Here is a 14,403-nt window from a genome sequence, read left to right on the forward strand (position 1 = left end):
GGGGTGCGTGGCTGGGGCCAGTGGGCCGGTGTGCTTCTCCCCGCTGCCTGTTCTGTGCCAGGTGTTAGGAGCAGAGGCTGGGCCACCACCAGCGTCACCCCTTGTGCTGGTGAGGGAGGGCTGCCCATGGTGTGATGAGGGGACACGTTGGTGTTTCCTCCACAGCTGGGGCTATGTGACCTGCCCAGGGCTGTGTGACCTGCCTGGTGCTATGCTCCTGGGTGGTGGGGCAGGAGGTAGAGCAGCGAGGGCACTCTCAAATGTGCTGTTTGCTGTGGCAAACTGAAGAAGTCTTTTTCCTCGTGATTTGGAAACTCTTGTATAGTGAATTTTAATGAATACTAAATTTCAATAAATGAGACGAGAACAGAAGTTTAATCAGTACAGGCATCTCTGGCATTCTCCTTTGATGACAAAAATCGAGTCCATTCTTGCTGTCGCTGTTGTTTGTTCTGTAACAGGTTTGGTTTTTCTTTTTTTTTTTTTGCAACTGTTTTTTCAGTGATAGCCAAAGAAAGCTAGTTGATTGACAGAGCTGACATTTCTCTGACATAGGAGAGTGCAAGTTGTAGTATTGGACCGTTTCATTTTTTTACGGGTAAATGTCTGTACTTGCTTGATACATTGGTGGCTTCATATGGGAGAGTGCTGACCTGGCATCCATCGCCAGCCGCCCACTGATGGTGGGCAGACACAGGTGGCCTATGGGACCTGGGCACTCTGCCCACGGTCTCCATATGGAGGTAAGTGTCCAGTAAGTGGAAGCACCTGCTGGAGGCCATCAGCAGTAAAGCAGCGTTGTCATCCTCAGTGTTGTAATTACTGTGCTGTAGTGTCAGTTCTTACCGAGTTCACCAGGTAAAACTCTTACTTTCTCCTTTGCTGAAGACTTAAGTGTGTTGGAGACTCTTTGGTGGGCAATGTTTTTGTAACCATAACCGTGGCACTCAGACCCCAGGCCTGAGCTTCTGGTGCAGAAAGATAGCAGAGCATCCATGAAACAGGGAGCTGTGCAGGCATACTCAGAAACACACCAGCCCTGCAACGATAGCACAGGGAGTGTTTATGTCCAGCCCTTCTCTGAACAATGAAGGGCTTTATGGACTTACAGCTTTTTTTTGGTTATCGTTAGATGTTGCTGGCAGGTGACAACACAGCATGCCTTCTGCACCAGTTTCCTCCTGTCTCTTGGGTACTGCTGAATGCCGGGGGGGATTTTTATGTGAGTCTTTGTATCTGAAGAGACCAAACATATTTCTTTGTTCTCTTCTGTAGAACATGAGGAAAACATTATTGTTAAAATATGAATGGCTGAAAAGCATGGCATTTTCCTAAGTTTCATATTATTTACATAAGACAACTACAAAGCCAGTGTCAGAGGCAGAAAGAGTTTGGCAGGCCTTATCTGATACACGTTGCGTTCATGGTTTGAAAGTAAGTCTTCCTGCATAAAAACCCCAGTAGGAAGTTCACTGGAGTCTCGTAAATGAAGAAAATTTGAAGAAAGGATGAAGAAAACAGAAAACAAACTGTGGAGGGAACAGAGGAAGAGGTGAAGAACTTTGCAGAGTTGAGAGACACATAGTCCTCAAATATACTTGATTGCTGACAAAAGACACCCCACAGCATAACAAGCTAGCCCACGGCTACTTGTAACCACCTGCTTCTTGGGTGACAAACTTGTCCACAGTCTCGGCTCCAGCCACTTCTGTGAACCCTCCCCATGAGCAGAGGTTGTGGTACTTTCAGAGGCGGGTGTGCTGAAGTCCTTGAGGTGTACCTGTCTTTCCTCAGCTGTCCATCAGGGGCTTTTCAGGGATCTGTTGGACAGTACTTTGTGTCAGCTGTAGTAATTTGTAATTAAAAGTTGCAGTTAATGCTAACATGTGGCTCTTCAGTGACTGATCTTTACTGTGTTTTCAGTTCCAGAGTGCAACTTTTTAATTGCTGTCATGGAATGAATGGTCTCATTGATTATTCAACGTTGTTCAGGTTTCTACATGCAAGTTGCTACGTTCTTAACAAGTATTATCTAACTTCAAGTGTATTTTGAAGGGACGTTGAAGCAGAAATGTGCTTGTTGTAAAGGAACAACTGTGTAATGTGTTAAAGAAATTTGAATACCTCTAAGGCCTGAAATTTTGTTGGCAAGTTAATGACTGTTGACTTTTATCCGCCCTTGGAAGCTCTGAAGCTAATGAAAAGCAATGCACTTTTAAATTGTTTTCCAGTTCACAAAACTCTTCCTGTCATCACTTTATCCAAAAGCTACGAGCTCCTCAAAGAAGGAGAAGAGTTTGAAGTTACATGCATAATCATGGATGTGGATAGCAGTGTACAAGCTAGGTGGATTTCTCACAAACGTGGGGTGAGTTCCTTTAATTGTATCGTATATGCACAATGCACAAACTCTCTGTAGATGTTCACATGCTTGTCTTGGATACCTGATGCTGGATCAATTTGGATTTGCTGCATTTCCAAAGGTCCCACATCCCACAGACTGGTGAGGGGCCAGGAACAACTCTCCCACGCCCATGTGGATGACTGGGAGAAAAAGCTCCACATGTGCTTCTCTTCCCAAACAGAAATTAAAGTTAGGCTCCTCAATGTGAAGTTTAGGTGACCTCTGTTGGGCTGCCTAAATACGGAAGCACGGAGTGCCTACACATCACATTGCAATCAATGGGAGCTGCAAATATCAACACATGGACTGCAAATTACATATTCTAGTCGTTATCATTAACAGTAAAATACCTGCTAATTAGCATGGGATTGTATGTGACAGGAATAGTAGTAAGCATTCGCAGGAATGATTAATTCATTTAAATTACATAGTGTGCCTCACCAGCTGGGAAAGTTCTGAAAAATGAACCATTGAACTGGCTTCTGTCTGTAGTGATAGACGAAGTTACTGCCTGGCATCACCAAATTATTAAATTATTGTCAGGCTAAGTTCTCCAGGAGAGTTGGTTACCGGTAGCGCAGCTATTCTGAGGACGAGGGGCAGAGACATCCCCTCCTCTGGTCAGTCAGCATGCAACCAGCTCTGCCTTTGAGATGAACAGCAGACACTGGGTTATTTTTAAGGATGCTTCTTCGTCTTCTGGGTATACCCTGAAATTTAAATGAATTAAAGGCCCCTGTGGTGACCTGTTAATAACTGCCCCTGTATACACCCCCATGCTAATTGTCTGGTCTTTTACTGCTAGTAGTGGTGACCAGAATATGTAATTTGCTGTCCACGTGTGTATGGAAAAAAAGGTTCTGTGATGCTGTGATGTTTGGATAAATCACACCTCCTCGAGCAGATAGTGAATGAGAGGCCTGTTCCCTGGGGCTGGGTATGCCACGCTTAGCTAATCCACTGGCTCTGGCAAAGCTGCTCTCACTAAGCGCTCGCTGCTCCAGAAATCCCACCTTTCAGCTCCAAGGGTTGAGGAGGTCTAAATGACGTAAAGGCAGCGTGGGACATGCAGATGGGGCTTTTGGTCCTGTGCCAAGCTCAACTGCAAGTCTTTCATCTGAGAACTTCATTTCTTCTCTTGTTCCCCTCCCTTTTCTTTGTTACAGTGTGATGAAACCGTGGTCCCCCTTAAGTTCTTGTACCTTATCACTTTTCATTTTTTGAGTAAAAGCCACAAGGAAAATATTTTTGACCAAATAAATTTGACCTTTCTGTCCTTTCTGTTAAATAACAAGGGATGCTATCTTGTAAATATTGACTATTGAATTAAATTTTGTACTGAAACAGAATTCAAAAAGTTCATGTTTAAATAGATGCAGAATGATATTTTGTCATGAATGGGTCAAAGGAAAAAAAAACCCTAAAAAAATTATTTGAATGACTGAAGTGATCATCACTTTTGAAAATTAGGAGACTTGTTATACACAAGCATATCCATACAAAACAAACTGCTATTTGTGATTGTTATAGCTCAGAAGGAACAAAAAATGCATCAAGATTAGATTTATCTAGGACCTCTTGGTAGCTCTAAGAATTGAAATCACTCTGCTAGAAAATCGTGACAAGTCCAGGTCTGCATTTGGATTAATCAGGGTAAATTTACCAGTCTTCCAAACTGCATCAAGCATTCTCATAGAAACTAATGTCAACACTTCAAAGCATTTATTTTTTCTTTAGTTCCTGCGTGCGTACATAGACACAGAGTAATTATATACTCAATGCTTTGGAAAAAAAAAATTAAGTTTCCAGTTACCTGTGAGATTAATAAATCTGGATTGCTGTTGACTGAGAAGCTGAGTGGGTTCCATCCAGAGCAAGGATGCTGTCTAAAGCATGCCACCAGCAGGTCCCTCTGCAGCATGTTTGCAATGAGGAGGTGCCATGGACTTCGGGCATAGACTGACCTAGTTTAAAATGAAGTTCCAGTGTCTTAAATTGTCTCTTGTCATTCACTGGGAATCACTGCAACCATTAGAGGGTTCAGTGATTTTTAGGCACCACCTGAGCGGTGAACCACGCTTCAGAGTTGCAGTGACGTTTTACAATAGCTGCAGCTTCTGAGCATTATGAAAGTCAAGATACAACGGTCATTTTGCATCAAGCCCTGTATCTAGAAGCATTGTTAGTGCAAATAAAACCTTCTGTTGGTTCCTTCATCAACATTAGAATTTTTTCCAGAGTGAGCTGTGTCTGACCTTCAGCACAACACCCTTTTCTCTGTATGATTGAAATATTTGAAGAAATTAGAGTTTCAGCTTTGTGGCTTAGGCTAGTCTCTCCTTTTTGGCTCTCTTGGGGCAGGTGAACAGTCACGTGTGTTCTTGCCTGAGGAATGAAATGATACCCTATGGTGGAGCCTGAGGAAGAAAAAAATTTAAAAAAAAGAATAAGGGGAGGGGATAGGACTTAGGAGGATAAGAGGACAATATCTCCCAAAGACAGCTGATCACACACTTGTTTTGCATGGAGAGATTCTAGTGACAGGTTTGTCGTGCTGGCTTATTATTCTGGTTTAAAGTTATGAATATTAATATAGCAAAGTTATAATTACTTCTATTTTTAATTTATCTAGGAAAGATGCTGCATACACAGTGTTTTAGATGTTAATTGTTTTTTACCGACAGATTGTTACAAGCAAAAGCAGGAATTTGGGTGATTATGGATACGAAAGGAAATTAACATTGAACATCCGTTCAGTGGGAGTTAATGATTCTGGAGAATTCATATGCCAAGCAGAAAATCCTTTCGGAAAAACCAATGCCACAGTAACCTTGAAAGCACTAGGTAAATAGTTCTTGTAGAAATCTTAACATTTCTAAGAGCGGGAGGTGGAAAGTGAGAACACTGGGGAGCCTTCCCTTCCATCTCTCTCCTTTACTTCAGTTAGTAAAGTTGCCTTATTAAAAGGTTATTGCTGACTGGTGCCATATGGGATGGCTGAGGAGGTGTTGTGGTGTGTATGACTACTGTAATTCCTGTACCCCTTTGCATGTTATTGGAATGTGATATTAGAACAACCACCCAACAGTGTTTCCATTTCTCTGGTTTGACTCATCGTTCCTGGTTTAATTCTAAATTTAATCCGGTCTTAATGAAGCAAGTAATTTACCTGTACTTGGTACTATCCCTACATTTAAGTAATTTGGCAGCACAAGCAGAAAGCATATCTTTAATACCTGCTGTCCAGGCATGGGAAATTAAGCTGACATCAACATGTCAATGTTTTTTATGTAGAAGAAGCTATATATATACACCCATATTTAAAATAATGCTGTAAGGAACATTGCACTGTGCATATGCAGCATTAAATTGTTCTGGAGTTCACCCCTGTGGTAAATCCACTGTCTGTCACTTCCACAGGTTTTGGATCTTGTCCCTTGACAGTGAGCAAACTCACTCCCTCCCTCCTCTTGTTTAATAACAGGCTCATTTAGAGTCTGATATATATTAAGTTGGGTGACATAAAGTGCCTTTTGAATTTTAAAGCTGATGAAACCTGCTAATTTGATAAATTAAGGACAATTAAGGACATGTTGATAATTAATAAGAACATTCTGAAGAAGTCTTTGTAGTTGGCTACAACTGTTTCAGTTCCTTACCATTCAAAGGGGTAGTAATTGAGGGAAGTGTAGCCTTGGATCCTTTTTCCTTTTCAGATTGTTTTTCTGTTGCACAGATACTCCTGCAACATTGCTAGGTTTGCTTTCCCCGGTAACTTAAAGAAAACAGAAGTGTTTGACCTCTGTGAGTCAGATCTTCATCAGAGTGGCAGAAGTTTTGAGTGCCCTTAACCTTGCTCTATTGTTCGAGGGTGTAGGGTTCATAACAATGGTGATGTTTTCCTCATTTTTTTACAGGAGAGACTAAATTCATATGTAAAAGAATGAAACAGTGTGGAGTATGAAAGAAAATATTTTACCCAAGGTGGAAAAATATGAAAGCTTTTATTATAAAAGGAGGGAAGTTCTGAACTACAGAAATTCTTAGGACTACTAAGTATGCAATTGTGTCTTTAAAAAAGATTGACTTTGGAAGGTCTAGGGACTAAAATAAAGCATGGCATTATAAAAAGTAGAAAATAAAGTAATAAGTTTGTATTTAGTAAAATCCAAAGTTTGTATTTAATAAAATGCCAAGTTTGTACTTAATAAAAAATACCAGAGAAAAGCCAGAATCTTTCCTTCTCAAGATACTTTTCTCTCCCCACCCTCTCAAATTTGACTTCAAATAAAACAACTCTGTCTCCTGGATATCTTTCAGCATTCGTTGTCAGACTGACTATATTTACCTGAACTGTGCCGGCTCCCAGGGTCCTGGGAAGTGGTGTGCGGCATGTACTGGAGAGATCCTGGGATTGTGTCAGTTTCTAAATAGTTGTGGCTTTAACATTAGCCAAAAGGTTTACAGGAAATAATGGGTATTTTTGGTAAATTTCCTAATTCCTTTTTTTAGCAGTTGATTTATCTAATCATAAACAGTTTCTAGAACTGTTTTGGGGACTGATAGCACAATCATAAAATTTTGTTTGCAGGCTCTTATGTCTGATTTTGAATCTCGGTTGCATAGGGGATCTTTTTTTATACAGAAAATAGGAAAAAGCTCTGCGAAGGAACTGAAAACATTCAGTTTCCAGATTTCAAACCTTTTTTTTTTTTTTTTTTTTTTTTTTTTAAAGATGAAGAGCATTTTAGAGCATACCTGCCTGCTGTGAGTTTACTTCATCCTTTCTTCTCTAAAGCATCTGTCAAGTGCTCTGGCAGCTCCATATGCTTTCACCAAGCCCCACTGGCTTCAGTTTTTCTGAGCTCAGATGCTCAGCTGGCCACAGCAGTTTGATTACTAGAAAGTAGGAAGAGGCAGGGATCTGAGACTGACTTCCAGTCTAAATTCAAGCTCTCTCAGTAAATGTGTTTCCTTGTAATTTCAGTCTGCCTGTCAAATGCATAATTCCCATATGAATTTGTGTAATGGGACTGAAAAATTTGTCTTTTCAAAGTGAATAGTCCTGAAGTTGGTGAGTTTATTAATGAAATTAAAACCACTGCAGTAAGGATGCTGTTCCACATGATATTTTAGAACTGAACTGCACAATGATAAATGGTATCTGCCAAATAAAAGATTAAGACCCAGCAAGTAGATGAACAGAAATGCCTTAGTTTAAGACAACTGATATCCAGACCTGTGGACTTTGGACATTTTTTTCTAATTACAGGTTTATAGCTTTATTTGTAATGTGGTTCTTAATTACACTTGACAAAGAAATCTTAAATACTCTAGTATATTGTCATAAATGATCAATTTATCTTGCTTTTTTTTTTTTAGTGTTTCTTTTGTACTGTACATTTAGCAACTCTGATTTTTGGGAAAATGTAAATACTTGAGTAGAAACAAGCCTGTGCTTGCATTTTTCCAAAAGCAAGTAGAGGGTATTTATCTTCAGAAGATGGAATTATTTCTGTTAAGGCACTCAAGGCTGCTTTAAGTCCTGTGCCTCATTGCTATGTATAGCTAGTGGTCTTGGTTTTGACAAGTGAGGGTTCAAGTTCTGCTTTGTAGAAAGGTTTCCTGTTTCACAGTTGGATGTTTGATCACTGATCTTGGAGTAGTCTAAGTGTGGTTAGAGTACTGACAGTCTTCTAAATGGTCCTGAAATTGTTTTTCTTCTCCTCTTATGGCCATCAGCTAAAGGATTTGTCCGTTTGTTTGCGACAATGAATACCACAATAGATATAAATGCAGGACAAAATGGAAATTTAACAGTTGAATATGAGGCATATCCAAAACCAAAGGAAGAAGTCTGGATGTACATGAATGAAACATTACAGAATTCATCAGACCATTATGTCAAGTTCAAGACTGTGGGCAATAACAGGTAATACGAATGACTGTAAGTGCTATCGATTTCACTTTGGAGCAGAAAACTAGAGTCTGCTCTGGAAAGACAGAAGTGGAGATGGTGAGAAAATTGTGATTTTAAAAGATCTTGTAGTACACGTGACTTACCACAGTAACTAGTGCAAAGTCTGATAGCCTAGATTTGGAATAGCGTTAAGCTAACCACACCATCTGAGGACCAGCAGGCCACAAATTCACAACTCGCCTACAAGATGCCATTCCTGCCTGATAAGCAAAAATAAGAATTAAAAGTTGTTTGTGTGTGGAGACTTCCTCCACCACCACAGCAGAGCCCAGTGCTCTGGACAAAAGCTTATACTTTTATTTCTGCTGTGCACTGTTCTCTCCTGAGCCCTTGTCCTCCAAAAATCCAGTGTAGCACCTAGCACATGTGGCCGGGGTTTCCTCCTCAGTGAGAAAAGGAGCAAGGGGTAGTTCATGCACGGAGTCTGAGCCTGTGCTGAACTGTGATGTGGGCACATCAAAAATGGCAAAAATGGCAAAATTTTTGGACGCTGTAGTGCAAAGAGAGTTGTAATGCAAGGTAAGAGTGTCCACATGGAGAGCGTCTGTATAAGGAGACACCATGCTAATAATTCCCTTCTTAGCTTCCTTGCAGCAATTCCCTGTTCATCGCAAGTTGTAAGCATCAGTAATGCTTGATTTTTTTCTTTGCAGTTATACAAATGAACTTCACCTTACCCGATTAAAAGGAACAGAAGGAGGCATTTACACATTTTTTGTGTCCAATTCTGATGCCAGCTCCTCTGTAACATTTAATGTCTATGTGAAAAGTAAGTAAAGTGAACAGTCTGAAATATTTCATTATCACAGTCATTGTATTTTATACAACATAATGTATGCACAAGATGTCACAGTGTGGTTCAGCATATGAGAGGCTTTCTGAAGTGAAGCACATGCTATAAAACTATTTAAATGTCAAGATATAAAAGTGCAGAGTACTTACACAAATCCACCTACTATCCAGCATGACCTTACATTCTAATGAGCATATTCCAGAGGTTACCATAGAGCAGACAGATAGCTTATAGAGGAAAAAAACTGTAGGACCTGGAAAGACAATATCGAAAAAAAAAAACTTTGATAATTTAAGGTGGAGCAGGATATACAAGGGTTATAATCTGAATTTTTGGAAGCCAAGTTAAGCTATTAATTATCTTTAATTTGTTTGAGTTGCATGCAGACTTTGAAAGCTTGTCAGGAGAATTATTCAGTTGTGCCTTTTGGCATCTAAATACTTCTGTATAGTGATATAGATCTCCATTGTTTTAGAGAAATCTGCATAGCTTTACAGACACATGTCTCTTTGGGAGAGGCTTGTAAAAAAAGAACATCAGTCTCAGTTCCAAACAACATTCTTCAAGGCAAAAGCTAAATTTCAAAATTATTTCAGGAAACCCTGTCCTTCTTAGCAGAGCCATCCTGTTAGAGGATTTCTTGCTCTCTACAGACAAATATTGGCAGATGCTAAAGGACAAGCTTAAGGAAAATTAAACCAGGAGGGCACTGCAGGCAAACTGGAGAAACTAAGGCAAAGTAGACAATGATGCCTTCAAGCCTAGCAGGAGGAACTGTATAGAAAGTGAGTGAATATGCTGCAAGTACAGTTTTGTGTTGCTGCTATGCTTCAGCAGCAATGTGTCCTTCTCTGGACATAGGTTTATGTAGAGGACTGTTGAGACTTACACAAATGCACAAAATCCTAGATATTAATCTCTGAATTCTTCTCATTTGTCATTGAAGGTTAACATTTGTAGCATCACTATTAGCAATGCCATCGTTTGGGTCTAGAAGTGTCATTTGGGCTCCTTTCAGGACATGGCATTTCTTCCTTCATCTGTGAATGTTGTCATTTGTATTCTTGTGCCTTTTCCATTTCCTAGCTATTATTTCTGAGATGACGGCACTGGCGACCTCAGATGTCCTTTACCACCTTGCATGAGTGTGGTTTACAGTCATGAAGGATAGTTTACCACTTTACAGATTGATGGTGCAAATTGTTGCTCCAGAAGTTTAATTTCTGGGAAAGAATGGGAGAAATTGCAGGTTGCCTGTGGAACCATGAGTTCACATGAGGTTGGATGGTGATTTCTTGCCTCCGACATTATACATATGCTTGGAGCAAAGGGCTGTGGCTACTGACCGCTGTGGGCCATTCATGGTTTTCTCAGCTCTCCCAAGCGCTGGAGGGTGTGTGGGAGCAGTCTGGGCACGATAACTAAAAAAAACCCCCACGGTTTTGTCATCATCAGGTGTCGGTTCTTGGTGCAGAGCTACATGTTGCTGCTTTGGAGGTGTCTCCGACTTGATAAGAGCTGAAACCCCCTGTAGGTCATGGTTAGGAAACCAGACTAGGAAGAGCATGGTGAAGCAGGATGGACAAGGCAGGAGGGAGCATGGATTAGTTCTTCTGAATGGCTTGTCTGTGCAACCACCAGCATTCAAATCTTCTTCCCTTTTGCTTCAACTACTCATCTTGTAAATAGTAAGATCAGCCTTGAAATGCGATGAGGACATCTAAGCTGTCTCATAAGGCCCAGGTTACCATGTGCTTCAGTCCTGGGCTGGCTGCAGCCACTGCTGAAGCAGATGGGTTTGACACCCTTGACTCAAAAAGTGTTTCTTTTGGCATTTTGACTAAGCTCCTGCAAATATTTTTTCATTTTGAAACAGGGAGGTGAAATGGATTGATCCTTCTTGGGGTTTATTCTTAAGAAAAATAGCCTATTTTCAGTGTCTCATAGGATACTCGTCATTTAGGTATGAAACACAAACTGCACTACAACATACCATATTATTTGACATAGTGAGTCATGTGTAGGTGGATCAGATCCTGATCTAATGGTGTGGCCTGCCCTGGCATTGTTATCAGCGTGGATTTCACATAAAATGCTGGGATGTAGCTCATGATGTTTACATGTCTGCTTGGTCGAGTAATCAGCAGAAAATAATCAAACAGGTAAAACAGGATTCATAATCAGCAGAATGTCTTCACATAAACAAAAATTGATGCTGAAGAATTTACTGAAAGACGTGTAAAAACCTGTGCAGAAATGCTTGCCTTGGATTTAACACGTTTAGCAATTGTATATGCTAATCTGAAACAATACTAAATTGTTTAAAAAAAAATAATATAGTCAATCATAGTAAATGTGATATAAAGGAAGGAAGGAAGAAGTTCTGAAATAAGGAGCCAAAAAGAAAATTACAACTTGACAAGCAGCATGCTGAACTGAGTTACAATTAAGAAATTGTAGAAATCTCCAGAGTGGCAAGATACAGTGCATCTAGCAATTAGTGGAGGAATCTTCCAACTAGTATCTGAGTTTAGTGCAAAATAATATTGGGGCTTAATTATAGTCAACAAAATATTACCTTTGCAGTTGGGGCTTATGCTGCAAAGAGAAAACTGGTCACAGTGTTATAGATCACGTGAAGCCAAGCTCAGCGATTTTTCTGTCATTGGACTATGCAGTGAACAAACGGGGAGTCACCATGATATTATAAAAAGATTTATTCCAATCCAGAAAATGTGGCTTCAGGAGGAAAGCTCTCTCTCTTTGACTGTGATGACAGACAATACCTATTAAATTATACTTTTTGACATTTACTTTGTTCATTTGTTCATGATGAAGAAAAGGCAGTTTGCAGTTGGAAGCAATTAAATGCACAAGAGCGTTGAGTTGAAATAGGAGTGACCTCTTAGAAATCATCTTTGCTACATTCAGAATCAAAATTAATAAAAGCTCAAAAGCAGTTAATAAACTTAGTGAAATTAGAAGTTTAAGATGTTCTATGACTGGTTACGGAAGGCAACAGGCATATATGTAAAATAATGTAATGAAGCATTAAACATTTAAAGGGTTAAAGCTGAAACAGTAAGCAAAGTCTGGTCACTAAGAGCCCGTCTTGTACCAGGGGTAATTAGGCAGTGAAAGTCATAAAATCTAACACAGTAAAATATCTTTTTAAAAAGAAGATGCTCAGTGACAGCTTGGTATTTGTTTGCCAAAGCCAGTCCGACTTTGCTCCAGCATCCGCTGGAGCACTTTTACTGGTGGGCTCCAGAAAGGGGTGCAGGTGCTGAGGCAAATGGCACAGCCCAGGGGGGACATCCCCTTAGGTACTGGCTGCGGGGGCTCTTTGCTGCTGCAAGTGAAATGCATCCCTTAATTTCTCTGAGCCAGGGAGGCTTGGAAACCCTTTGTGCTGGTGGGGAGAGGCTGATCATGCTAATCACCACATGAAAGCGCTTCACCAGGGATGCCATGGGTAGAGCTGCTCTCAGGTCAGATGTTCTCATGAGACTGCTGCAGCTCAGCTTCCCATGGCACCATGGCTGAACTGCTCTGCCCAGGCTGCTGCAGGTGTCCGTCCCTCATAGCCTCTCATCTCCCTTCACTGCTGCAGGATGAGTCCACATGGACTTGTGGCCATATAGACATGCTTTAATTGCGCTAGGTTTTCGCAGTGGAAAAAGCCTGATTAATGTGGACATTTTAATTTCCTTCACTCAAAGTGTTAGATGCAACCCAAATCTAGCACAATATTTTTTCCAGGGCTTAATGTTCATTTTCCTCTTGTATTTGACTTTATTTCTTTCATTTCTTGAATTGCATTGCATTGTAATGTTACCTAGAACATAGCATGTATCTAAACAAATTGCTTGCACATGGGTGGCAGATTAGTTAGTTACAATTTCACAATCCAACCATTTTTACAGGAGTTTCAGAAATGTGAATTATGTCTATTGCATGAGCACTGAGGCTGGGTGAGATACTATGTTCTCTCAAAAAGTTCCTCAACAAATGAGTAATGCTGAAAATCCATCTCAACATTTTGCAGCAATGTTTGGTCCTTGGTGGTTTGCATAAAAAACAGCATGTGGATTTAGAAATGAAAGAACATTTGGTTCCTGTAACATGAGTCATGAGGAGATGCTATGTGATTGAGAATATACATGTGCTTTATTGACTGTAATTTAATCAGCAAGTAGAGTATTCATTAAAAACTACTGCCATGCATTCTTTGTACGTGGATCTTATCTGAAATAAATCTGCGTTTTTCCACTGTAGTCTATACAGCTTCACAACTTTCTAGAATATTAGCAGTTCCTCTTAGATTTCTGTAAAGTTATGTTAACTGATAATGGACTCTTAACTTATACCTGTCAGGTAAGCAGCATCATTGGAATATAGTCTGTTTTTTTCATTAACTTTTTTGGGGCAATTTTGCAAGGAAGCTAAGATAGGTATGGGAAATAGGTCTGCTAATTCAGCTTTCTCCAATAATTAAATCCTGCCATGGTGGTGGTGCTCTCAGCTGAAGGCTTATGCCATTGGATTAATGCCTGTAAAGTCCATCTGATTGCTCTGGTTTCCTACCATACTCAAAACAGCACCTTCTGAACTGAGTGCAGGACCACCTCCAGTGGAGGACGTGGCGGGGGGCATCAGCTGCTTTCTAAACTACCAAAGCAATCCCAAGTTATATGGAAAGCTAATACATTCAGCCAAATATTAGCTTCCCCTGTGTGCAGTGTTTCAGAAAGTCAGGCAGTTGGGCATTTCAGTAGTGGTATCTTACAGGGACGTATGTCCTCTGTGGACATGGGGAGGTCTGCACTGGTTGCCTTGCACTGTAGTTCCTTTTCTGGCTGCAGTGGTAATATTTAATATGCAGGGCAGATGTAAGAGAGATGCGGTTTGACAGATTTAGTATGCTTGTAACTACGAAGAAACCGTCCTTTTTACAGGTGGGTAAAGTCATGCTGTACAGGAATGGGTAATGCATTGTTGTTCCAAGTGCATACTTCTGTGGGTTGTTTAAGCTCTGGGCTTTGCTGGTTTAGGATCTTTCATCAAACCAAATATCTAGTGGGGGTAATGTTTTCTTCTGAAATCCAGCCCAAGCATTCAATTTAAGAACTGATATTTTCAGAGGTGGTCAGTGCTTGCAGGACACCAGTTCAGACCTGGATACCCTTGAACATGTGAAGCTCTGTTCACCTGAGTAATTCCATG

At 40.4% G+C, this 14,403-nt stretch overlaps 1 protein-coding gene across 1 annotated transcript in view; it reads left to right on the plus strand.

Annotated features, from left to right (window-relative positions):
- Nucleotides 1-2,231: 2,231 nt before the first annotated feature.
- Nucleotides 2,232-14,403, plus strand: part of KIT (v-kit Hardy-Zuckerman 4 feline sarcoma viral oncogene homolog) — a gene marked incomplete at its 5' end in the record, with an annotated part of 29,943 nt that continues 17,771 nt past the window's right edge. Inside the window, 4 exons of the mRNA XM_010073065.1 lie at nucleotides 2,232-2,368; nucleotides 5,089-5,248; nucleotides 8,147-8,336; nucleotides 9,038-9,153. Of these exons, the coding sequence (XP_010071367.1) occupies nucleotides 2,232-2,368; nucleotides 5,089-5,248; nucleotides 8,147-8,336; nucleotides 9,038-9,153 (603 nt within the window). The remainder of the gene's footprint in view (nucleotides 2,369-5,088; nucleotides 5,249-8,146; nucleotides 8,337-9,037; nucleotides 9,154-14,403) is intronic.

The sequence above is a fragment of the Pterocles gutturalis genome, unplaced genomic scaffold (genome assembly GCF_000699245.1).
Source record: "Pterocles gutturalis isolate BGI_N339 unplaced genomic scaffold, ASM69924v1 scaffold37, whole genome shotgun sequence".
NCBI classification, from domain to species: domain Eukaryota; kingdom Metazoa; phylum Chordata; class Aves; order Pterocliformes; family Pteroclidae; genus Pterocles; species Pterocles gutturalis.